This window comes from Dioscorea cayenensis, chromosome 14, assembly GCF_009730915.1.
Source record: "Dioscorea cayenensis subsp. rotundata cultivar TDr96_F1 chromosome 14, TDr96_F1_v2_PseudoChromosome.rev07_lg8_w22 25.fasta, whole genome shotgun sequence".
Taxonomy (NCBI): Eukaryota; Viridiplantae; Streptophyta; class Magnoliopsida; order Dioscoreales; family Dioscoreaceae; genus Dioscorea; species Dioscorea cayenensis.
Window position 1 is genome coordinate 19,537,510 of NC_052484.1, and position 27,363 is coordinate 19,564,872.

At 33.5% G+C, this 27,363-nt stretch overlaps 3 protein-coding genes across 3 annotated transcripts; 1 reads left to right on the top strand and 2 right to left on the bottom strand.

Moving 5' to 3' along the window:
- Positions 1 to 857: 857 nt before the first annotated feature.
- LOC120275143 (dof zinc finger protein DOF1.7-like) lies at positions 858 to 2,212 on the top strand. Its single transcript, XM_039281645.1, has 2 exons — positions 858 to 1,186; positions 1,288 to 2,212. The coding sequence occupies exons 1-2, from the start codon at positions 1,136 to 1,138 to the stop codon at positions 1,930 to 1,932; spliced, it is 696 nt and encodes a 231-aa protein (XP_039137579.1). The 5' UTR covers positions 858 to 1,135; the 3' UTR covers positions 1,933 to 2,212.
- LOC120275142 (WD repeat-containing protein 44-like) lies at positions 2,190 to 10,759 on the bottom strand. The gene is made up of 7 exons (XM_039281644.1): positions 9,080 to 10,759; positions 7,353 to 7,443; positions 7,079 to 7,236; positions 6,774 to 6,825; positions 6,513 to 6,595; positions 6,306 to 6,399; positions 2,190 to 3,275 (listed from the first exon to the last, which is right to left on the bottom strand). The coding sequence occupies exons 1-7, from the start codon at positions 10,484 to 10,486 to the stop codon at positions 2,701 to 2,703; spliced, it is 2,460 nt and encodes an 819-aa protein (XP_039137578.1). The 5' UTR covers positions 10,487 to 10,759; the 3' UTR covers positions 2,190 to 2,700.
- A 9,556-nt stretch (positions 10,760 to 20,315) lies between these two features.
- LOC120275254 (ethylene-responsive transcription factor ERF053-like) lies at positions 20,316 to 21,860 on the bottom strand. The gene has a single exon (XM_039281777.1). The coding sequence runs from the start codon at positions 21,667 to 21,669 to the stop codon at positions 20,686 to 20,688; it is 984 nt and encodes a 327-aa protein (XP_039137711.1). The 5' UTR covers positions 21,670 to 21,860; the 3' UTR covers positions 20,316 to 20,685.
- Positions 21,861 to 27,363: the final 5,503 nt, after the last annotated feature.

Sequence of the window (27,363 nt, forward strand, 5' to 3'; positions counted from 1 at the left end):
TTATTAAGACATATAACAAATATATATATATATATATATGTTAAATAAAGAAAGAATTAAAAAAAAGGAGGAAGGGAAAAGGAAGACGGAGGAAAGCGGGCAGGAGGCGCAGTTGCGTGGCAGGGTATCTCGCCAGTTTGTGCGTTTTGTGTGTGTTGGGACTATGAACATAAGGACAAATCCGCCGCTTTCTTTCTTTCTATGCGCACTATCTCCACCGACCCATTCAATCAATCAATAATATTTATTATTATTATTAAATTATATATATATATATATAACATATGATAATATATATATATATATATATAGTGAAATAAATTTGATGACTTATGACTGTGTATCTATCTATCATCTATGTCGCCCACTCTATCAACTTGCAAGTGTCCACACGTTTCTTGCCTTTGATTTTGACGTTTCTTGGCCGCCTCTCTCTTCCGTCGCTGTAGACTTTGGTCTTCCGTACGCCACTTAGTGATACGTTTAGGAAACTAATAAGTATTCATCATTCATTTAAATAATAATAATAATAATAAATATCATTATTTCTCCTCCTCAAATCACCTAAAAACACAAAACAGATTAAGGCAAAGATATTGATTAATAATAAGTGTTATTAAAAAAACAATATTTTTAAAATTAGAAACCATTTCCCAGAACACTCACGTTTCCCAAATAAACCAGTCTTAAGTTTCCAACAACCAAAGAAAGAAGAGAAGAGAATAATATATATATATATATATATATATATATATAAAAAAAGAAAAAAGAAACACGTGTCGTTTCCTTCTACCGTAGCACTTAGTTGTAGTTTTTTTTATGCCTTACTCCCTAAGAAAAAACACACCTTCAATCCTTCTTGGCATAAAACCCCAAACCCACCACCCAAACATTCCATCATTTACCATTTCATAATAATAATAATAATAATAATAATCTTTATCTGCTACATTCCATCCCCCTGAGTTTCTTGTTGAGAGTCATGCTCTCTTGTTCTTCTTGGCTTACTTCTTCTGACTTTGTTTCATCACCATCCATTGAAGAAGAAGAAGAAGTAGAAGTAGAAGAAGAACTTATCAATATCATCAAGTTTTGGTTCTCCAGACACTACTTATTCCCAAACAGCTAACACAACATGGGTCTCAACTCCAAGCAAGCCATTCCTGATAATATACACTGGTCTCAGGTATATATATATATATATATATTAATAAACACTTGTACTTGTTTCTTTCTTTGCTTTCAGTAATCTTTTTTGTTCAAAAAGCCATTAATTTGTGGGTGTAGAGTTTGTTGAAGAATATAAACCCAGTGGGAAACCAAGTGAAGAAGCAAAAGCAGCAGCAAGAACAGCAAGGACTTGCATGTCCAAGATGTCAGTCTACAAACACAAAGTTCTGTTACTTTAACAATTATAATAAAAGTCAGCCTCGGCATTTCTGCAAGGCTTGCCGGCGTCACTGGACCAACGGTGGCACTCTCCGGAACGTCCCTGTTGGCGGTGGCCGGAAGAACAAACGCTCCAAAACCACCACCACTTCCAGTACTAATACTAGTAATACTAATAGTAAAGATGAAAGATTAGTACCAAGTTTTCAGCAGCAACAACAGCAGCAGCAGCAGCAACAACTAGGAACTGAGAACTTTTTTGGGAGTATTTACAGTAATGTTTTGGCTCATAATTTACAGCCATTGGAATCAAATGGGATGGCTATGGGCTTTGATAACTTCACTGTTGATCCTTTTCTTGGGGTTTCATTGTATGATTGCACAGGACTGGGTGGTGAGTGGCAAGCACTGCAAATGAGAAGTGGTATGGATCATAGTGCTTGTGTTTTCCCAGGTGGATGCTGGAGTAATGGTGGTACTACTTCTGCTTGTCTGGATGATGATCCACTTTTGGCTGGGTTTGTTCCTTCTGCTGATCATTGAGAGCTTGATGAATTGATTGTGATTTTTATTGTTTTTTGTTTTTGCTGGAATTTGAGTTTCAAGTCGTAGGGTTGGTGATTTGTTTTTTTCTGTTTTTTTTCTTTTCTGGGTATTGTTAAGTGTTTTTGTTTGTTGTTATGAAGGTAATGAGGTATAAGCTACACTATAAATCTATGTAAGTTTTTGTTCTTAGGCTTAACATGACAATGAAAATAAGATTTACTGAAGAATAAGGGATGGTGTTTATGACAAAAGAATGCACCTGAATTTTTAGATTTCATTCTTCAAAAATAAAATAAAAATAAAAAAGGAGCATACCTTGCTTGACTGAACTTTGCAATTGTATTTGATATTTCTTGCATCAAACTGGAAAATAAAGAAACCAAAGAGAAAACGTGCAGCTGTGAAAATAGAAAGGATGAACTCAAACCGCCATACCCCTGAAACCACTAGACTTCTTTAACTGTTAAACATCTGATGATGAGATCTAACAGCAGCATCCTCTCCAGCGTCTTTCTCTTATCTGTTGTATCTTTCAAGCTTTTCATGGTCCTCTGATCTACATTTCAAATTCCGCAATTCATTAATACATGTGGTTTGTCAACCTGCTACGATCTGCACAATCTTGTGTTGAGAACATAAACCTCCAGATATTCATCCTTTGTAACTTGATTTTATGTACACAAAATGACGGTGTATCGTTTGCTAGGACGAGAATATAAGACAGCAAGGCCTTCGAATTGATTGACATTCCACCTCTTGTGATACTTATATCCGGACTGGAAGGCCGAAATTTTGGTGTATTTTGATTTCACCACCACGACCTGCAGTCACAATCACCAAGCCTAAGGCTGAGCTGCTCTGCAGAAACATGCCGGCATTGCTGAAGCCCGCATTTATCTTGGAAGCCATGAGCAACTTTTCCTCGGGCCAAGTAGATGAAATTCTGTCGCCAAAGTTGCTAGAGTTGGTATTAAGTATGCAATCTTGCTGAGAACCATCGGTACGCCTATAAGTTGGCATACCTTCTTGTTCATTAGCCTCAGATTGCAAGTTGAAATTAGCCTGGAAGGTTTCATTGAGATCATTCAGTCTGTCATTCTGAGCCGCGGTTGCGGTCGTTGTTCCCACATTCACGCCTGGCCAAGGAACTGCCACTGTTACATCCTTGCAATGAAAATATTCATAAGACTGTGTGACTGGTATAACTCCTTTGCGTCTGCTTGGTCGAGAATCAATGCCATATCTCCAAATGTACACCTGAGAGTCCTCACTAGCAGAGATTACATGGTCCCCAGATGTTGTGAAGGATGCTGAGATTTGGCTATTCGTGTTCCGCAACCCTGCAAGCAACAAGAGAAAGTTCAATATAAGCTCTGGATAAACTGAATTCAAAACAATACTGTAGCAACTCAATGTGTTCTATGTGAGGTAGCACATTCCAGAGGCAAGTAAAAGTTTTTTATTTTGTTAAATGAGCTGTGCCGCAGCTAATACAACATGCCAAACCTGGGCAGCAAGACAACAAGTAAAAGTTAATGAAAGCTTTCAATTGTCAACAAGCTAAGTCCGCCTTACTAGCTGTCACCATCATTCTGCATCGTCCCGGCAGTGCAAAGACAAGTAGCTGTCATTTTTTCTTCAAAGCAAAAGTATTGCCAATAAGAACTTGTTCCTTAGAAAGCTAGGTAAACTTTAAAGATGCAATTGTGAAAATCCTAAACAGAGACCACTTTCACATGAAGACACTAAAAAGTGCTAATAACATACCATCCAATAGGTTGGCTGAGTTCTAAAACTCTACGTCCATGGGGATCATCTGAAGGCTTTAAAGTTTTAGGGCCAATGTGTTGAGAGTCGGCTACTCCTTTAAACAATACTTCATGTTTAGGCTGATGGAAATGATAAATATCTACCACATTCAGAATTTGTCTATCTGAATACGGGAGCACAAAACTTTCATGACTTTCTACTAATCTTTCGAGGACCTTCAAAGTGATAGAAAACTTTCAGTTTCAAGATTGGTAATCTGACAGGTACATTCAGTTTCTTCACTAGCAACACACAAGAACCTCACAAATAGTCATCCTTCACTATCGGTTTATTTTTATAGTGGATGATAAGATTTCAAGCAAAATTAGAAAACATTAAGAATCATCCAGATTTGATTCATCAATTGCATTCATACCAAAACTTTAAATTATTAAATTTAAAATCAATGGCTTCTACACAAACCAAGCATTCGGTCTAGAAGTCACAAAGTTAACAAGGCAGCATTCAAGCAAATGAAAATCAAGTTACAGATGAAAATGAAGTTTGCATGAGAAGTTGGAAACATCTGTCTGGTGGAATGTAGCATCAAATATATCATTTTCTACAAATTAACAAATTTCCTACATGAAACACCATTACATCTCTTTAAATTACCTGATATCCAAATAAATTACTAATTTCTAATGTTTTTCATTTTTCTTCTTCCAACCCTTAAAATCATCAAAGTATGCCCTTCCTTAAGCAATACAACATAAATACAAAAAATAAAAAATAAAACTTAGAAGTCATGATCTTGTCACTTCTATCTGACCCGTGATTTTCTAACAGGAGCTTCTAAAATATTTGCAATAATTAATAGTAAATAATTCAATTCATCAAACATCTTGACTATAAAGAGTCACAAACAACCAAAAAATCTACCACTGAGAGATCAGAAGAACCCACCCATTTATGATGGATACTCCCTACACTCAATAGCAGGTCATATGGCATGCACCAATGTTTATCATGAACTTTCCATCCTCTAGTGAAACAGTCCAGTTTTATAAATTCACAATATAACCATCAAGCTCTAGAATAATTTATTTCTTCACATAAAAGTTAATCAAGCACTGTCATCAACGGAATTCATACCATAAAGAATTTTTCATAGTAGGTTTACCAGCATTCTTTACAAATTATAGCAAATTCCACCTTAACACTTAATCTTTTGACTTCGTCCCCTATTTATATATTTTTCCTTTTTCCATGCCTACACTCAGCATGAAATGTCATGATTCTACTAAATGCAGAATGAGATGAGTACAAACCCCTCAAATGAACCAAAGCAGAAGTTGTTAAATTTATTGAGGAATGAAGAAAATATTCCAGCAGATTGAAATAAAATCAGATGTAACGAAATATTTGAGTGAACAGATTCTGAAAGTAACAATTCTTGCCAAATCTTGAGAAGATTGCAGTTCCAATTTCTTCCAGAAAATTGAGCACTTCACAGCTATGTGAACTGTCCAGTAAAAACTAGTTGCAAATCTTCAAATAGTATGTTTTATAAAAAAAAAAATATAATATAAAGATTATATGGTATGTGTGTCCATATAAGTAGGTTATTACAAAACAACACCCATGATAAATATTATGTTACACATGTATATATATGATATATGTGTGTGTGTGTGTGTGTGTGTGCATATAAGGTGGTTGTTATAAACCAATGCTTATTACGGAGAACCGATGGTTGATTGGATAGCAGTTCTGTTGTAATGTGTAGAATCCTATAAAACTTACTCTAGGTTAAAACTATAATCCAGCATGACCAAAAGGTGCGTCTTGATGATTTAACTAGTTGTAGAGAAACTTTAAGCAATTAGTTTCTATAGCACATCAAGAACAGAGATGGAAAATGGTCTCTATGCTACCCATCACATAAGTTCTCCAGATTGACTTACCTGCAGATTATTGAAAACCAATTTGAAGCACAACATAAATAATTAGACAAAACACAAAGCATATTAAAATGGCATTCACTACAAAGCCTTTCCATTTAGAAAAGATTGTCTTTGTTATAGATCATACTCTTCTACATCATATGAAAAAATACCTACTGGCTATGGGACATCAAGTGGGTTTTCCCCTAATGATTTAAAACCAATTTCAAGCATACCTATACACTTCAACAGAAACAGAAAGCTCATTAAAAGTTCACAGCAAAACAATTTCATTTAGAAAAGATCGTTTTTTGCCTTAGAATAAGCCCTTCTAAATTATATCAAATTAGATTCTCCACCATTGGAAATGCCTACGTATATATGGAGCATCAAGCTTTTGCCTCCACAGATTATTAAAACCTAATTTCAAGTGTGCTCTATATACTTTAATGAAAGAAACAGAGCTATGTCATTTAAAGAATAAAAGCTTCTTAAAATTTACAGGACACTCTGGAGATTCCATTAAATCTTGCTGCACAACAATAGCCAATACAATATCAGCCTTGTGTCTCATATTAGGACAAAAGTTATTTTGGAAAGCCAGATTACAAGATATTACCAATAAAAGATAATTATTCATTGATGACCAGATGAAATTGACAAACTGATTTTTACCTTTAAATTTGTGAACTAGCCCAGCACCATCAATGACACGGATTCGTGAATCTGCAGAAGTAATTAGGACTTCAGAGGAACTACCTGGGGCAAACTGTTTCATTAACCTAATCAGATAATTTTGTTGCGCAACTATATCAAATAATGGAAATTGTATAAGATATTTGTTCCTTAAAATTGCAAGATAAATGTGTTTATGTTTTATACCTGGAAGCCAGTAATTTTTTTGTGGCTGTAACCCCTTTTCTTGTTTTGCAAGTCAATTTGACTTTTCTGCTGCAGCTTATTGTCTGGAAAAAAGAGAGCTGGGTATAAGAAGCATACCAACACATCACAACTAATGCAAGTTAAATTCTAAATAAAATTAGGATGCCTTCAATTGCTTCCATAAATTTGGGTTTGAAGTTGTGGGTGAGAGATTAGGTGCAAATTAACTATTTGAACAAGAAACTTTTTGCTATATCATACCGAATGTGTTGTATAGGTGGCAACTTCCCCTATGAGTACCAACGAGGGCAGCCTTCAGAGACAAAAATATAAAAAACAATTAAGCAATAAATGCAAATAAGAAAATATTCCATCCTAAGCACTCAACATTTAGGGGAAGCCCAATACACAAGGCTCCTATGAGCACAAGGTATAAGGACAGAACCTTCACTCCAATATAGAGAGGTTCCTTTCCCCAAATCCAGAGCACTCAGTTTATCAACGAGCGCACTTACAGGTACATAGAGCCACTTTCCAGATTTAGAACATGTTAGAAAAAAAATTACCTGCCCATCAGGGGTATAGGATGCAGCTGTCACCATTTCATGGAGATCATTCCAATCAGCAACTTGACGATCTGGAATACTCCAAATGCGAACTTTCTCATCTAGTGATCCGCTAATGAAATATCGGTCGTCAACCGGATTAAATTGAATACAAGTCACTGGGCCATGGAAAATCGATATTTGGTGGAACTTCCATCAGCCCCCATAAAGGAAATGAGTAACAACTTCATGTAAAAAAGCAAAAAGGTGGAACATTAGACAATCAACTGCTCACCATAATCACTGTGGGAGAATGTTTTCAAACAGGAACTACTAGACAGATGCCACAGTCGAACTGTTTTGTCCATTGAAGATGAAAGCAAGTACTGGAAATAAGTGAAATTGTGTCAGAAGGTATATATAAACATATTGAAAAATCATAAGACATGGATCAAAGACCAATTATATGCTTACAATCTGTCAAAGGATAAGCAGGATTTCTGCATCAATATGGTTTCTAAACCAAGTACAGCCAATCAAACTACATTGCAGATGGTGCATGGAAGCCAACAAGATACAAACAGTAAATAATTGGAAATTTACCCTTGATAGAGCACATGTTACATTAGTAACAAGATAATGCCTCAAGGAATACATAAACCTTCCAAAATCGACAAAAAAATATCTTCTTTGCTGAAGGATGGGAGTAGATGACCAGTGCTAAGTTATATTGATTAAAAATTGCATCCAACATCAGCAAAGTGACCAACATTTTATTACGCAAAATGCTTCAGTTACCAAAGCATGTCTGACATAATGTATAATTATATATCATAGAAATCACTTGATAACTCATTAAACAACCTTACCATCCCAACAAACGATTATTAAGTTTGCAAGTGCAATCTCACATTGAGATACCTAATGTTCCATGTATGTAATGTAGGTTCATAACCACATTTCTTTCTCTTCTGTGCTCTCCTTCCAACTTAAATTGTTGAAGGAGAAAAGTTAACCCAAGATCATGTAGGAAAAGAGACAATGTAACCACCATCAGTTAGAAGCCATGATACCAAGTTTAATTCTGAACAATTTGGAAGTGAAAACAATCACTACGTTGTTTTGCAAGATTTTCGGCGCATTGAATTGTGATTTTCTGCCCTAGAAATGAGTAGCCTCTTGTATATCTAGTGATCACTCCTTACAACTTGTCATTGCAAGATTTTTCCTGAACAGAAATAGATTATTTCTATGCTGACAATAGTAAAAAATAATAAGAAAACTGAGCAAAGAATCATGACTCTAAAAAGACTATTAATTGTTCTAAAGCTAAGCAGACACTGAACTAGACTGTTTTTAAGAAATAGGCGCAAAAATGTAAGTTTGTCAACAGCCATTACTTCAAGAGGGCCAGCTCACAGAAGCACACTACAGAATTATCTTAGCTAATTCTTCGTAGAAAATACCTAACTGATGAATAGATCAACCAAGATTTTAGTTGAATATTCTTTTGAACCATATAACCAGTTCTACTTTTAAATTTGGGAGGATTACCCTCAACTATATTTTGGCGGCAACCAGCAATATTGTTTTCTAGTCATGCAGTATGCCTGCCTATACAATGCTTCTTAAAATTTCTCTGAAGTGTTTCTCTTTCAGTTCCATCAAAAGTAAAGCCTACAGACAATGGAAAAATTGTGCTTCAATCCTAAGAATTCCTTTCTTTAATTAAAATCCCAACAGATTAATCATCTCATATTCCCATCAAATTCAGTATTATAATAATCAGTTAAAATAAGGAAGTATATCACCATTCACAAATTGCTGAGGTAATGTAAAAGAGTTTTCAAACCCAATATAAGATATTTCTGCACAAAGGCAGCAGGGGCATAGATTGATTTTAAAGAAATCTATGCACAGAAATTAAACAAGGCGAGACTCAAATTTAAGTGCTTAAATATCAAAAGCAAGAGACGCAAACAAATTTTTATGAATTTCAAAAATAGAGGAAAATAAACGAACCTGGGTTTTGGACCATGAGAGGTTGAGAACATCTGCTACATGACCCTTGAAAGAGCAGACGGGCTTCTCCCCAAGAGCAAAAAATTTCTCTGGCACCACCAAATGGTCGGAGCTAATATACTTCCAGTTACTCAAGGTCTTCGTCCTCTTCTTCTCCCAATAGCTCCCCTCCACACCAGCCAACTCCAATGTGGGCTCTGCCAACCCATCAGTAAGAGAAGCAAAGAATGGTTTACAATTCCCATTCTCCTTCGTTCCTTCCTCCAAAAACAGCTCCTCATTCCTCTCGTACCCTGTCACCTGCCACACATGAATAACACAGTCCTCACCGGCACTCGCAAGAAACCTCCCGTCCAAGCTGAATTTGATACACCAGATGGCTCCACTGTGCGCCTGTATCACCTGACTCAGACACATCGCAGTGAGGTCCTTCTGGGTCTTACCATATTGCCGGACCCTTATCCTCTCTGGAAAATGGTGAATCCCGTCTTGGCTGTCATCAGTAGCTGAGCTCGATCTCCGCCCACCCTTCTCCGACGACGTGTCCTTCTCGTCACTGCTCGGTCGGTCCCGCTGATAATAGCCTCCGGCCACGACGCTACCGGCGACATTCTTAATGCTCCGGAGCCAGCTCCCGCGCTTTTTGCTCCTTGCCGACCCGGATGAGCGCGAGGCAGCACTGCTTCCACCAGAGATGCCGCAGCCGTTGCACGAGGGACTGGTGCCAGTGCCACTCTGTCGTCGCATGAGCTCCTGGACAATGGGGGAACGGCCAACACACATCTCGAACTCATCCATTGTAAGTTGCCGTCCCGTCCCCACTTCTCTCACCTTGTCCCAGCTCCCGTCCTCTCTCACCACGAACTCCCTTCCATCATCTAGATTCTTAATCGTCAACCTCGGATCCCCATCACCATCCAGTACCTCCTTCGAAAGCTGCGACTTCGGCATTAGCGGTGGCTGCCCGGAATGCACCCCAGGATCAACGCATCCATCAGATCGTGATCTCTCCACGCGAGCAACAGCAGCATGCGGATGCCACATGAAGCCCTCGCATGAAACAGAGCGCGCGATCTCAACATCTCGAACACGAGCCGGCAACGGCGTCACAGCCGACTCCACCACCACACCAGACTCCCCAGACACATCACCAGCAAGCCCCATGCATTGAAGAAGCCTTCGCCGGCGCTCCTCAACAGACGACGGCTCCGAGATCCACAAATCATAGGAAAAGGCAGAAGACGGGGGAAACCAAGGGAAATGATGATGACGGAACCGGCGGCGATGGAGATCACCGGCGTCATCATCAGAGACAGAAGTGGACGAGCAAGAGGATGATAAGATCCGATCCAAAGACTCATAGAACTCCTCATCGTCGCCGACGACTCCAGTGTTGGTCATCGCCATCACCTCGCCGGCATTCCGATCCCAAGGCCACGGGGAGTGGTCGTGGTCTCGGGCCGACGCGGCGCTGGGATCGGGGGAGAGAGAGCAATAGCGCGCCAAGCCCGATGTTATATGATGATGATGATGATGATGATGATGATGATGATGGTGTTAGAGAAGCAGGCACGTTGTGGTCGTGGTGGTGGTGGCGTAGATCTAACTATCACCTGAACCTAAGCTAACCTTATTCTCACCGCCCACTCACGTGACAAGCGTGTAGGGATTGTTTAACTGTAATCTCCGGAGAATAGGTGCCGGGACCTAGGAAGTAGGATGGATCCCATCACCGCCGTGGAGTTTGGGAATTCAGGGGTTGTTTTTATATATTCTTGGGTTTTTTTATCTATACCCCTGTAATTTTTGAAATTGTTGAGCTTCGAGCAATTAGGTCGCCCATTTTGTGTATGTTTGGGTCTTTTATATTGATTACCCTGAAATTACCGAAATTACACGGACTAGGAACTTTCGGTTTTTTATTTTTTTAATAAGTGTGGATTTTACATCAGATAGTTTAAGCAGTTTAGTGGGAATGATTTTTATGCTGTTGATTTGGATAATTTTGAATTTTATTTTATGATATATTTTTATTAGAAATATAGATGTACTTGTATGTGCGTCAATGGCCGCGAACTACATAGAGTAGCATGTTTATATTAATAAAAAATACAGGTAAAAGATGAAAATGCATAATTTGGAAGTACAACTTTTGGCTAAAAATTTTATTGTTTTTGAAATATTTTAAATATTTTATATAATTATTTTTTATTTATGAATAATTTTTTTAACTGATAATAAATAAATAGTCCCTTTGAATTTGAAGATAAGGTATTCACAAAAAAAAACCTATAACTTTGAGTATTTCCAAAAAGATCTTTTTTTTTTAACATGATACTTTTCAGACCTTTCTGCCATAAAAGTGGCTGATATTGATAGAATTAAGTCTCAATTTTTTAAATAAAAATCCATAATTTTAAGCAGAAATGCCAGATTTAAAACGCAAATATATAATATGTTAAGTGAAAACTTATGTGATTAAACAGAAACACACAATATTAAACGGAAACTATATATTTTAAACGGGAAGTACATGTTCTAAGATAGAATAAACCAGTGGAGTAAGTTGCATTAATTGAAAAATAAACTGTCATGATCAAAAAGTAAACTGTTTAAAAAAAAAAGAAATATCTAGTAAATTCTAATGTCAAAAGTTTTGCCTGGAATGTTTTTACACATTCAAAGAGTTATAATTCATTTTTTTTTAAAAAATAATATTATTTTGATATTTTACATACTAAAAAATAATGAATAACACTCTACAATATTTTTATGATATTATGCAATGTTTTGCACAATGTTATATAGTATTGAGGGAAAAAGATTCAATTCTTAAGCTGTTCATTCACAATTCGAATAAATTACTAATGAGCTACCAGTGATTCTCACACACCCAATATATCACATAAAAATATCAAAACAAATATAATGAAACAATAAAATTTATTTAACCGATATTTTATCGAAAATTTCATTTTAGTCCTTATTAAAAAAAACATTGTAGATTGAGGATTAGATGAATGTAAATGTAACAGTGGGTAAAACAAAGGGGTGGTGAGCGTAAGGAAATTATGAGATGTCTTGGCAGGAAGTAGCAGCCTGGCGGCCGCGTTGTCGCATTCGTCGTTTTCAACCGTTCGATGCGTCCTTCTATGCATCCGTCCGTCCATTCACTCATCACTGAGGCCCGATTCGTCTCCTAATCCTGTCACTTTGAAGTACCGGGCCCGCCCATGCCCACACCTCTCCCTCTGCTCTGCAGTAACCGTATTGGTTTCGTCGGGATTCGTGCTGATGCCCATCTCGAGGAAGATTAATGATGGGATCACTGATCGTATCCTCGACTTGATCGGACATATCTGACGGCTGCAAGAGGTCCACGTTCTTGATGGAAGTTCTGTCAAGATTTGTCCTTTTCCCGTTCCCCGTCGCCGCGGGACGCTGTTGCTAACGTGGTCCATTGAAAAGGTTTTTATGCTATATATATATATATATATATATTTGGGATTTTCTTAATGCGCACACTTACCGATGACTCATAATCCATTAATATATCAGTCGTTATGAAAAATAAATGTGAGATATTTAAAAAATTTTAAATTTAATTATTAATAAATAATAAATATCTGATTATAGGTATAGACTTACTATCCAAATCCCATTAAATAAAGATGCGTGGACTAAATGATTAATTTTTTATTTAGACATATTACTTTGATATATATAACATTTCTCAGACTTGTTAAAAAAAATGGCACATTATTTATGTGATTGGTTTAATGAAAAAAAATATGTGTATATATATATTATATGGGTAAAGGTATGCACATTGAGAAAAGTAAGGGAGAGAGAAAAAATGGAGGTAGAAATAAATTGGTAAATAAACATTATCAACAACAATGAGAATGGGTTGTATTGAGTTCGGGAATAAATAGTTTGCTATGTTATGGTGTTTTTAGGAATTTTCTTGTACATCTAATAGAAATTAAGTTGGATGACTATAATTGACTGAGTAATTATTACGAACATAACCTGAAGGTTCAAACAAAAAAAAAATATTGTTCATCATTGTGCTATTATTCACAAGCACACGATGATTAAAAACCGTTAGATTCCATCGAAAATCTACAATCACATGTAGATGACATGCTCTCCGTATATATTATAAGTTTTGTAAGCCATTTAGTTGGATTTTAGAGTTGAAAATTTATATATAATGAAAAATTTCAAATCAATTTAATTTTTTTTTATTCCATTAATACTATATTTTTCATACATATTACTAGAATAATAATCTGAAAGTGAGACACTTGACTTCCATACATGAGATTAAGAATTTAACTCTCTCTCAATGTGTGATTAAAGTCTATTCATAAAAAAATAAAAAATAAAAGTAATTTGTCTGATTGTGAAATAAATAAATAAATAAAATTCTTTCACATATAATTGCTATTAATTATTGGTTATCTGGATAATTATATTCCACATAAACAGGGGAAAAATGTCAAATAAATGATCCCGAATATTGCACTCAATTTGAGTAAAATAGTTTTTTTAAAAATAAAAAAAATTATTCTACAATCAAACATTAGTTAAACCAGTACAACGTTTGCAGTTTTGCATTAATTTATTAGAAGTCATTGTAAAGTTTTTTTTAATAAATTAAATATAACACAAGCAAGAGAATTAAAAAATAAATAAAATAAACAAAAGTACAAAAAGAGTTTTTATATTATGACATCCGTGTGGGGGCCAAACTTTCTTGGCCATAAACAAAGTGAGAGAGTTCTCCTCCACAATTGAAGAGGTGCATGGCAAATCAAAACTATATTTTATAATAAATATCACATCTTCTATCTTACTCCTCTCTAAATCCTGGGTTGTAGATAACTGAAAAATAAATACATGGTTAACCTATTATAAAACATAGTTTTATATATAAACAATACATGCGGATACAATAATAAAAATAAAAAATAACTTGCTCATCAAGATTAAAGTGCGGTATATTAGTTTATTTCATGCTGATGAACATAAATATATATATAATGGATAAATCACATTCATTAAAAAAAAAATAATCAGTATAAATAAGAGAAACATAGAAGTTCAACAAAAAGGCCACAAAGAGTGGGAAGACGAAACAAAAAAAAAAACCTTTAATGGAAGGATGAATCCATTAGGAGTGCAAAAGATGTTAAAAACTAGCTCATGCTCAGGGATGGAGGTCGCACAACCGACGTATTTGGCATCGACACCGGCACTGACACCACGTCTCTGGTGGTTAGAAACTCCATACTCCTTTTTATCTTTAGCACCAACCAGTGGCGGAACCAGAAGGAAAATAAAGGGGGTGCTCATATAAAAAATTATAATTTTTTTTTAAAATTTTTTTAATTAAAAAATATATAATTAGATTAGTTGAACGACATATTTATTGTAGTTTAGCCAATCCAATTGTTACACAAAAAAAAAATACATTTATAATTTTTTTTATTCAAGACAAAATAAAAATTAAGGGGCCAAACAATAATTTTTTTATAAATATTTTTCTAAATATATATATTTACATAAATATTTGTTTATATATATATATATCTTATATCCTAACTAATAAAAATCACGGGTTTAACCAATAAATGTTTGTAATATTTTCTAATTTTTATTCTATATGAACTAATTTGTAATAAATGAAGACTAAACAATGATTTTTTTATTTTTTTATTTTTTATAAACCAATTTATAAAATATCTAAATAAGAAATATTAATTTTATTCCAAACACTACTTTTTAAACTATCGGTATTAATTTGTAAAAAAAATAAATATTTTTAGAAAAATGAAAATAAAGATCCAATGAATTATTAATATATATATAGAGAGAGAAAGAGAGAGAGAGTATGTGTGTGAGAAGAGAGAGGGGGTGCTCAACTCTCTCATGTGTTCCTCTTTTATATATATATAATAATAATAATATTGGTTGATTGGGGCCAAGGGGGTGCTCAAGCACACCCTTGACCCCCCTCCATCCGCCACTGGCACCAATTCCTTTGATTCTGCCTTTGTCAAATCAGGAACTGTATTTAACAACAATTTTAAGTGAAAATACGTGTAATTTTTCTCAAGTCAAATGTTCCACATAATACCCTCACAAGTAAATCCTAAAAACAAATTAAGGATTTCTTCACAATTTTCTTCCAATCACCCCAAATGTCAGTAAGAGGCCTTTATAAGAAGCTAAAGCATAGTTATCCCAAAATGTAACAATTATATTTCAAATAATAGCACTTAACCTTTGAGGGAGAATAGTTTAATCAAACAATAGATCTACCTTGACATCAATATCTATCTATTTATATGTTATCCTGACAATGCTTCCCATAAGCATTGACACATGGAATACTAATAATTATTTTATTACTTTGATAACAATTTGATTATGTGTTCACAGGCTAAATAACTGAATTTTACAAAAGATCTGGATTGAGTTTGAGAATATCATTAATTAGATTCATCTAACTTATAATCTCAATCAGGCAAGTTACTTATTAATGGAGTTGACATAATTTATTATGAGTTTTATTTTATTTGGCAGCTACGATTAATATATATATATATTATATTAAGTTGATCAACATCCAAGGACCAATACATGCTTGTCAATAAATAAATAAATAAATAAAAATTAGATAGTTTTTCACCAACTACCCATCCGCCCACGAGTACAGTGCATGTGCATCATCAATCAAACTCATCCACTAAATCTCATACTATTGATTTACATGTCTTCTTCCTTGTCTCTGGACTGCACATAGGTCCCTTAAATAATAATAATAATAATAATAATAATAATAATAATAATGTCTAAGAAATATTTGCATTGTGATTTTAGAAATCTCTCATAATTTTTTTTCCTAACAAAATATAAAAAGCTACATATCAAAATCATATTTTAACACATTTGCGCCTTGATTTACATGAGAATTATGATTTTCAAATTTTTATTAAATAATACAATAAAAACTGTTTTTAAACTGTATTTTTTTTATAAAGAAACTCACTACATTGTTTTTCTTTAATTAGTTTATAAATAATGGAATAATTTTAAGAATGATTTGAAGTAAATATTCTTTCGGGATGTCCTTTGTGAAAGTCTTGATTATGAATAGCTAGCTCCATGCCATATCACAAGAAATTTATAATATATATATATATATCAACCTACATTTTTTTTTTTTAAGATCATTAGTTTATTATTATTTTTTTATTTTTATAAAGATAACAAGTGCCCCCTCACGAAGGGAGATCATTAGCATTTCATACAATGCAGCAAAACCATCATTCGTTTATATGTATATATATATGCATTTGGGTTTTTTCTATGGAATTTTAGTAAATGACTCAAAAATACTTATTAATTAAATATTTTTATAAATGGCATTGATATAGTGTAGTTAAAAAAATGTTTTTTTCAGAAAATTGTCCACTTGGTTATCCTTTAATTATCAAATGAATATGAAAGACTAATGAATAACCACTAATATTAAAAGGAAAAAAAATCAATATTGTGAAATAATTTTGGGAATTGATTTGGAAGGAATGGAACTTTCTAGACCATAACTTGGGGACTAATTTTTATGGATTTTTAAAAGGCAATTGGATCAATTGAATAGGGTTGCCAATTTAATTGTGGTAAAATTGACGGTAAATTAGAAATTATGGAATAATTTTGAGAATGAATGGAATGGAATGGATTTTTCTAGATGATTTATATATATGGAAGGCTAATTAATTAATTAATTAATTAATATGGCTTGGCTGGTTGTCATGGCATACTAATTAATTTTTAAGGATTATTTAATTGGGCACTTGGATCATTTATTTGATAATAAGGTTTGCCAATTTGATAGTGGGCAAGCACTCACAAATACACATGGATTTGATACCATATGTCCATTCTTTTCTTCTTGTTCTCAAGCTTGGATTAAGGGGGGATGATTAATTAATAAATTAATTCATTAATTAATTTGGTACTTAAATTAATTGCAAGTAATCAAGAGAGACAACCACAAAGTTGAAGGTCATATTCCCTTTTCAATAATATGTTCCCCACGTTTGGGTGTTCAATCAGAGAGCAAACTACAATAATAAAATAATAATAATAATAATAATAATAATAATAATAATAGTTTTAAAATCCTTTCACTTTAATTTTATCTTCAAGGTTGGATGGTTATGGTAATTATTAATAATTATCAGTTAATTTTAATTATACATCATATATTCTTACTTATTATTTTTTTTAATAACATCTTTTTATTATTTCTATTCATCATAAACTTAATTATGCATTAATATAATCATCACTTATTCAATATCATAACACTGTTTAAAAAATTAAATATTTTGAAATGCGATAAATAAAGATAAATTGATCCAATTACAATATGTACAAAATTGGTCTAGCTCTGTCATGTATTCAAACAAATGCCAAAACATATCTAAAAATATATTTATATAAATTAGCGAGCAAAATTATGTTAAGACTTAAGAGTGATGATTTGGCTATATATCAGATCTAACAATTAGATGTAGCTCACCAATATATATATATATATATATATATCTCATTTGCTCCCAAATAAAACAAGCATGCCTTATTTGACTGCTTTGTCTGCATGCTCTCGCTGGAAATGCAAGTATATCATCAACACAGTTATTTTTTTTTTTTCTTTTTTTCTTTGTTTTAACTTCATTATTTTCATAGTAACTAACGTCAATCCACAACCAAATGTAGAGTCATATATATATATATATATATATCCTTTGGTTTGGCTGGCAAAAAGTACATAAAAAATGATACAAATGAGCATTTGCTGGCACCCATAATTTCCAGAAGCCTGCAAAGAATAACAAGTTGTTGTTTGTCAATAGAAACTGCACAAAGATCTCTCTGTGCAATCTTAGTTGTAAAGAAGTCCTAACCATCACTTCATGGCTTTGATATGTCCCTTCATATATATATATATATATTATTAGATTATTTTTATTTTCTACAACGTAAATAAGTCGACAATCAAACTCTCAGCTTTTTCCTTGAATAAAAGTCAAATATTTACCGTTTAATTACTGTAGAAATGACTACTAACTAGTGTGATGGTTGATCTTTCATGAATATACCATTCATGGAAATTTGAGTTAGTTTAAAAATATATATATATATATATACTAAATTTTTTTTATACATACAATTCTATCTATAAATATAAATTTTTTCTATATATTTAAATACCAAAATATATTCAACTACAAACAAAAAGAGAGAGATAATTAGTGAAAGAAAACATGGGAATTATCACTGAGTTTGTTAAAGTATAGAAAGGAACAAAAGCATGCGGCCCATGTCTCCTGAGGCCCAGACCACAAAGAGACCAAATGATTGATTTAAGGCCTCAAAAACTAGTTGATGTGACACAACCAATTCATGAAATTAGTCTAGCAATGCAGATCTAGATCCTTGCTTGAGTTGCCTCCTTCTTGTCTTTTATTCAATTATTTTTTAAGGTTTTTGGAAGAGTTTTGGTCACCATTGGACCATTTGGTTGGTTATGCAATGCTTGTAGTTTTGTGCTTAAAAAGTTTGAAACAAAAAGATGAGTTCTAGCACTAATTGGAATTTTGGTCTTGAGTGGATATTGGGTTTAGACTCAAGATAATTGCTTCATTTAGATTAAACCAGTTAAGAATTTAGGCTTAATATTTGTTATGGATAAATCTAGCAAAACAGGGAAATAAAGATATTTCATAAAACATGGTTGCCAATAAACCACGGATCGAATCATTAAATAGAAGAAGTAAATGAAATATCGACACTTTTATATTGAAATGATTTAGTGAATCTAATCATTGTACCATTGGTTTTCTTTTATTCTAGATTTTTTTTGTTTATTGTTCTGAGTCCTTAATATTTTAATATTAATAATAGATTTTATGATAATTTTTAGTTATAATAAGAAGAATAACGGACTAGTATTAAAATGGCTCAAAGAAGTTAAGAAGTTGAAGAAGAGAAGAAAGAGAAAGGCCTTGCTTTTCATTCAATGTATAAAATGAATGGTGAACAATAATTCAACATAAATATCATCCCAACCTTTTTGAAGAATCAAAACTTTATTTTGTGGGTTATTTGGTGGAATTTTATTGGCTAGTGCTCTTAGGAGTACACCCACAAGTTAGTGGATGATAAGAGGTACAAACCATACATATATATAATATATATATATAGTTACGTATGTAGGTATGTGTATATGTATAAATATTTATAGCAATTAGTGATTTACCTCCAAATAATTTTAGAAAAAAAAACTAGAATCAAATTCAAAATAGCATAGAATAAATCTTAAAAAATTATTGATTAAATTAAACACAAGACATCTTAAAATAAGAATAAACATAGATTTTGGAAAAAATAGTTGAAGTATGATACTAATACAAACTTTCCCCTCTATTGTAAACAATTCGTTTTTCAGTGTTTTACATTTAATTAATAAAGTGAAATTACATATACTTATTCACATATATTTAGTCAACATTCAAGTAATGGTGATGAATGAAGAGGTCCTGGAATTCAAAAGTTTGATGGAAATTATCAAGTGAATTTCAATCCATGCATAATGGACTATGCTTTCACTCAAATAGAACATTGGAAAGGTAAAAAGAATAATTGATGGAACGAAAATAAACGCAATAACAAACGGAATATGATAGACTCTGATATTCTAACTTAATACTTGATTTATTCTTTTTTATAACACTTTTTTTTTTCTGAGAAAATAGATAAAACATCAATTCATTGAAAAAAAAAAGGTACTAAATCACCAAAGGTGAAACCCAACTAGAATAAAAACATACACGGCAACAAAAAAAAAAACAAAAACAAGAGCCATACAAAAACAACACAAACGAGAGTCAATTCTTTGATAATGTTTAGATTTTTGGTAACTTTTTCCATCCAATTGCTAGTGATAAATTTGTTTACACAATCAACAAATTCTCACATCTAAACTAACAATAAAGATTAAATTTCAACGCTACCGTTAAATTAGAAAAATTTCAAACCACAAACATCAATAAACCTACTATAATACTTCCACACAGTTTTGACATAATCACAATAATACATCCCACATAAAAAAAAAAAAAGTAGAAGTAATTATTCAAAGTAGAAAATAGCAAGTAATAATAACAGCAGTAAAAATAAATGGTACAAACACAAATCAAAGGAGGAAGAGAACACAAAACCGTCTCCTCCTTCCCAATGCAATGCTAAAGTATACAACAACAACAACAACAACAACAACAACACTAATATCCATAATCCATGCATGTTGTTCTATGTATTCCAGAGTACTAATAACAAGCTCTGTTTCATGATGGCTTGAAAAATAAGCAGCCTAACAGAGCAAAGCAAACACAGAGAATCTAAATCTAAACTCTTAGATCCTCAGTGTGAGCTTTAAAGTCTCAAAGGTTGTTTGCAAAAACCCACAACCAATGAACTAAATCCAAAGTCTATAAAAAAATAAAAAAATAAAAAAAAAAAAAAATCTAAGGATCTTTCCACATGAAGGTGGAGGAAGAAGGAGAGGAAGAAGAAGAAGAAGAAGTGTTTCTTGATTGAAGAAACAGAGAGTTAGCTTCATCAAGATCATCCCACACTGAGCTTCCAGGTCCCCAAGTACTAAACCAAGCCTCCTCAGCTTCACCCCAGACAAGCTCTTGACTAGAGCTCGCCGGCGTAGCCGACACCTGTCCGGTGACTTCTGCTGCTACTGCTGCTGTTGGTGTCTGACAAGGCTGAGCTTCATCAGTCTCTGTTTGTTCTTGCTCTATTAATGGCGGAGAAGAACTAGGAACAGGAACAGAGGAAGTGGTAGAACTGGGTACCGTGTTCGCAGTAGAAGGGAAAAGATGAGGGAAGTTAAGACGAGCGTTCTCACCACGGAGACGGAATGCTTCTCGGTCATAAGCCATGGCAGCATCCTCAGCAGTGTCAAAGGTGCCAAGCCAGAGCCGAGTGCGGTTACGTGGGAGACGAATCTCAGCAACCCATTTACCCCAGTGACGTTGCCGCACACCACGGTAAAGCTTGGTGGGAGTTGGAGGAACGATAGGTGGCCGGAAAAGAGAAGAATAGAGAGAAGGACCTTGCCGGCCTGAAAGCCTGTTCATCATCATCGTCTGTCCTCTGGGACTAAGATTGAGAGCTTCACTCCAATAACGAAGCAGTTGTTGTTGTTGAGATGGAGTCATTGGGAGTTGAGTGGAGTTGTTGAATGATATCATTTGTTGGTGAGGATTAAATAGTGGTTGGTTACTCTCATAAGCAAAAGGAAAGAACGGTGGCCGGACGGAAGAGGTGCCGGTGCCGGCGCCGGAGTGTCTCTCCGGGCTCTTGATCTTCTTGAGAGGACGTAAAGCAGAGGACGACTCTTTAAAAACCGGCGTCCTTTGCTGTTGTTGCTGTTGCTGTTGCTGCATGTGTTGTTTACCTTTGCCGGAGTTTTGGCCACCTTTTCCTTTATCTTCCATGGATGTGTAATCCGCCGGCCGCCCGGAACTCGCGCTTAAATCACAGAAACCAACACAACACCAAAGAAGAGAAAAAGAGGGCGGCCGGCGAGGATGATGGAGGGGGTGAAGAAGAAGAAGAAGATGGAGAGGGTTTGGAGAGGAGGGGGTTTAAGAGGAGATGAAAGAGAGAAAGTTTGGGGTGGTGGTGGTGGTGGTGGTGGTGGGAGTGCTATCTATGTCCCCACGCCACGCGGGAGTTTGATATGTATCATTTGAGAGCACTGTGTGTTCAATTTCTTTATTTTGTGTTTTGTTCTTTTATTATTGATGTTTTTATTTTTCATAATTTTAATTGAGGTAATACCTTGGCTTGCACTCTCAGACTTGGGGAGACAATTGTACAGGAACCGACATTAAGTTTTTTCTTCTCAATCATGTTTCTTGTTTTTGACTTTTTATTAAGAGACGTGAACTATTTCTAGATCTTCTTTTTTTTAAAAAAAATAAAAATTATTACGTAGTTAAGTATGTGATTATATAACCATTTATGTATATATATATATGTGATTTATTAATTTAATAGAATATAAGAGTAATAAATGAAAATGTGAGTATTGATGGGGGGGGTGGTGGATTGAATTCAAAGGAGAGGCGCCGGCCAGAGTGGGGAGCTTGCTTTCGGCGGGGCACCAAACGGAGCCGTGAGTGAGAAAAAGTCAAGAGCTTCCGGGCGCTGAAAGGTCGGTGCACGGTGGTCCACCGCACACATCACCACCACATATTTTATATATATTTATATAGTTATGTATGTTATATATATATATTTATATCATTATCACCTAACCAGCCACCAAGATTAGACACATTTTTTTCCTTCTGTGGATTATTAATTATTTCTTATTCTTATTCTTAGAGATTTGGTAAATTAAGGATTTTGATCTTGTGATATTAACCAATGCCCTACACTTGGCTTTCTTTGATTTGTCCCAATCCTCAGATATTTTCTCCTTGCCCCACATGACCACAATCACCAAGCACCCATTTTTAGAGTTTTGCTTTTTTTCCTCCTTTTTAAAAGTTGTGTGCATATATATATATATATATATACTCTAATTAAAAAAAAAAGACCGTTAAGTATATATAATTTTTTTTTTTGCGAAAGTCCTCCGAGCTTAACAACATTTTGGTCTTTTTCACTTGGTCAGGACGTAAATTCTCACCATTCTCTCGTGAAGAATAAAAATGCGTGACGACTAAATTCACTCCTTGCAATAAAACTAAACTCTCCATGAGAATTTCTGTGCACGCACATTCTTGATTATAGACTTGGTCAAATCTAATGGTTTTTTTTTATAATAAATTATAGCTTAATAATTTACAATGTAATCATTGATGACGGACGGAAAAATAAAAGTAATAAAATAATTATATATATATTTTTTATAAACATATATTTTATTTTTAAAATAATAATATTAAATAATATATATGCTTGTAAGATATAAAATAAATGTCAAAGTTGTTTCTTGCAATTTAAGATTAAAAGGGAAATATGACTTTTATTTTGGAAGGTTGTTAAAGAAGAAGCAAAAAAAGACTTGCAACATAAAATACTCCACAGCGAATAAGATACTGACAAGTGAGCATAGCTTGATATTTCCATGACCCTGACCAGTGACCCACTCCTAGTAAGTGGGAACAAAATATAGTCCAATGAGTTATTATTAACACTTTAACAATGTTTTATTGTGTAGTATTATAATGTTATGCATGTTATTATCTAGCTGAACAACAAGCTTATCTCTAGAGTATTTAATTAAGGTATCTTAGCACCTATGATGAATGATTACTCCTAACCAAGGGATGAGGTTGGCTGCTTGAATTAGGTATTGAACTTATCTAAGCTTGTTGTATTTAAGTGTTCTTTTATGAATGGCTGAGCCATCTTAGGTTTCATCATGTTAGTGTATATTTTAGTATTTTTTTTACAAGGGCGAGTCAACTATATATAATGGTGGAAGTGGCATCATAGTCATAGTTTAATAAGCAACTTAAGGGTGGTCAAACATTAAAAACAAATGGGGATGCTTTAATGTGGAAGGCTTGCTTCACCATTGTTGATGAGTTGAAGCTTGTTTGTTTTGTTCATTGTGGGATGAATGTTGACTAGAGAAGGACATCAATGTAGTGATGAGTGACAAGGATTTGCATGCAAGATTTATGCTTTTTGTTAATCACTCAATCAAACCATATGTTAAGCAAACATACATATGAACATGATATTATTTTTAAATTCACAACAACAATTACATGAAGCAAAAGTCCTAATTTTTCAGGTCAGCTATATGAATTTTCTCTTCCATGTTGTTATAGTAAAGGGCAAAAGATTTAAACATCTCATTTCATTTCGTAAAGTTTTAATTTGTTAAATAATTTTTTAAGTCTAACTCTTCTTTTTGTATGACCTTTCACATGAAAAGCTTCCATTTATATTAAGGGAATATGTATTTGTTGTCTAAGACATGTCCATGCATTTTAATAATTTTTTTCTTTTAACTTATCAATAATAAGTACCACTCTAATATATTTTGAAAAAATTTATTCCTTAATTAGTATTTCCCGGTCACAATTGACATCTATCTCAACATGTTTATCTTAGCCACAAGGGTTGTAAACAAGCTGAGCCGAGTTGAGCTTTGCCTTGTTCAAGCTTAACTCATTACTATTTTAACCGAGCTCGAGCTTTAGCCGAGCTTATTTTGAACTTCATGCTCGAGCTCAATTTGTTAAGAAAATTCGAAATTTAGACTTGGCTCGTTAGCTTGATTAAGGCTTGATTATTTTTTTTTATTTTTTGTTTTTTTTATTTAGTAAAGTATCATTTAAAGCTTATTTAATAAATCATTATCAAGTGCGACTCAACTCGATTTGAGTTTGAGTATCATTTTTGTAAAAGAATAATTTAAGCTTGTTTATGGAATCATTAAGGCTTGAGTTCAAGCTTGTTAAAATCTTCATTAGATAAGTTAACAAATAATTACAATAATAACAAAATAAACATTGTGATGTAACTATCTATATTTTTTTTTATAATATTATTAACGACCCGGTAAATAAGCTTGTTCATGACACTATAAATGATTATCTTAATGATTGTTGCAAGTAAAATTGTAAATGATACTATAAACGAGCTTTTAATTATATAATAAACGAGTTGCTCACAAGTTTTAACAAGCCAAGTTTGGTGGTGTTAAGGCTTGACTTATTTATTTTACGAGCTCATTTAACTTAATGAACTAGCTGACCCGAGCTTTTAACGAGCTGAGCCTTCAAATACTAGTTTACAACCCTATATGTGTGACTCAAGTTGACAACAACGACATTGTCACATATACACCTTCATATATATATATATATATATATATATATATATATATAAACGAGCTCACAACCGAGCTTATAAACGAGCTTGTTCATGAGCTTGTTCACGAGCTGTGTTTGCGAACCAAAACGAGCCGAGCTTTCGGCTGCTTAAGCTTGGCTCGTTTACAATATGAGTTGAACATGAACGAGTTATTATCGAGCCGAACACCATGCCGCTCACAAACGCCTCAGCTCAAATAAACCCCTGCTGTTGTCACACCAATCATTTGAGTATTTATTTTTTAATTTCCAATATTCTTACAAATATGTTATTGTTGACAAATTAGCCGTTATATAAAACTTGTTTTTAAATATAAAAGATATTTTATGATCACACATAATTCAAACAACTCCCCTTCAGTTTTTTCCCAACTTGCTTTAATCTTATTTATAACATCTTATATAAGTTATTCGTCATTTTGGATTTTAGAGCTTGGTTACTTCTATCATAAATATGACTTTTCGCTAAATACAAATAAAGTTTTTTTTAATATAAATTATTTATAAAAGAAATGCTTTGGATATATTTTATAGTTAGATTTAATACAATGTTATCATCACGTGAAAATTTTGCCTTTGGTTCAAATAACCAGTTTTCTTATTTGTTAGGTAAAACTGTGACTTGATCCAACCCTAAATAACAGGGTTGGCATGACTTATCATGTCAGCATTGATTAAGATGACAATAGTTCGGTTTATGTAAAGATCAAGTTTATATATATTAATCCCGGGAAACTTAAGTGCATGTCTTTTAAATTTTAGTTTTTATGGTATATGTGTTTGCAAAAATTGATTTTGTTGTTTTTTTCTCCTTATTCGTCTTTGAGTTCAATTCCACCTATTAAAATATATATATACAAGTAGTTTATAAAATCAGGGACATGCACATGTGTAAAACAAGCTCAATTAGTATTTGTGATTGTTAGTTTGGTCGCCAAACTTCGATCCAACCCATTTATTATTAGTAATAAAGACAGGGGGCAAAATGCAAAAGAAACCCTAAATATAAATATGTGGTTATTGAGAAGGCATCCATAGGGAGAAAAAAAAAAGCATGGTTTTGTTCTCTGTGTCCATTGGAAGGAGGAAGATGATGAAAGCATATCTTCTTTTATTGAATCCTACTCAAATCGGCAAGTTTGTTTGGAGCAATCTTGGAGGATAATTTCTCTAGTTTTTTTTTCTTCTTGGTGTGATCATTCAAGAAAGGAGGTTTTCTAGAGTTATTATTTGTATTTCTCCATTATTGGTGGTGATCTCAAGTGTGCATTTGCTTGAGAGTTTTTTTTGTACAGTGGATTTGATTCGGAGTTTGGCCCGTGGTTTTTTTCTCTGAATAAGAGAGTTTTCCACGTAAATTTTGTGTCTACTTGATTGATTTCATTTATTGTTCAGTTTAGTACTCGAAATTATTTTATTTACATTAAGAAGCATTTACTGTAATACCCTGAACCTGTGATTAACTGTTGGAAAATATATTCAGGGTATTACTATAGTTGCAGTAAGATTTTTTTCTACAGAGTAATATTGTTGAGAAACCCCAAGTGGACAGAACAAGGACTTAAGTGTAAAAGTTTATAAAAGATTTTGGGTTAAAGAGTAATAGAAAAAGGATTGATATAAAAATATTTATGGAAACCAAGGACTGAAAAGGTAAGTTGAAGGGATCATATGGAAATATTGTGTTATACTTCAAGGACCATTGGATAATTTGAAAGGATCTTTTGAGAATACTATTTTTATAATTCAGGGACCATTTGTGAGTTTTTTTCAGAGACTGTTTTGTAAGGAATTATGTTTTGAGGGACTAAATGTAAATTTCGGCTGAAAGTTAAATTTGGAGAAAAAAATCTGAAAGCTTGAGTGTTGTTCATCTTCTTCTCCACCATTTTTCATACTGAGAACCCTGAGGGTTAAAATGAAGAAATGGGAAGAAATTTGAGGTTTTAAGGAGAGGGACTTGGAGATCGTCGGGAGTGAAATTTCCATGGGAGGATGACTTTAGCTGGTAAGAGTCTTCCTCGTATTGTTTTTAGCATGTGTATGTATGCATGTATATATATGTATTTATGGTTGGATTTGATGAAAATGTTGATGAATTTGAAGAAATATTAATGAGAATGATGAGTGTGTTGTTTTCGAGATGAAATTTGTGTCGAAAAACCTCAGATTTCTATGATGAAATTGCTTGGATTGGTGGAGTTGCTTTGCCGGATTTCTATCGTAGCTGCTATCAGTAGTACTCGAGATTAAAAATTTGGTTTAGTTAATTAAATTGATGATTATGAT

What these genes read in the sequence shown, in the direction of transcription:
- LOC120275143 (XM_039281645.1), top strand. Translation starts at nt 1,136, where the DNA reads ATGGGTCTCAACTCCAAGCAAGCCATTCCTGATAATATACACTGGTCT. An exon ending in ATAATATACACTGGTCTCAG is followed by an intron (nt 1,187 to 1,287) that starts GTATATATATAT and finishes TTGTGGGTGTAG; the next exon opens with AGTTTGTTGAAGAATATAAA.
- LOC120275142 (XM_039281644.1), bottom strand. Translation starts at nt 10,486, where the DNA reads ATGGCGATGACCAACACTGGAGTCGTCGGCGACGATGAGGAGTTCTAT. An exon ending in CCTATACCCCTGATGGGCAG is followed by an intron (nt 6,826 to 7,078) that starts GTAATTTTTTTT and finishes TTGTCTCTGAAG; the next exon opens with GCTGCCCTCGTTGGTACTCA. An exon ending in GCTAGTTCACAAATTTAAAG is followed by an intron (nt 3,276 to 6,305) that starts GTAAAAATCAGT and finishes TGTTGCTTGCAG; the next exon opens with GGTTGCGGAACACGAATAGC.
- LOC120275254 (XM_039281777.1), bottom strand. Translation starts at nt 21,669, where the DNA reads ATGGAAGATAAAGGAAAAGGTGGCCAAAACTCCGGCAAAGGTAAACAA.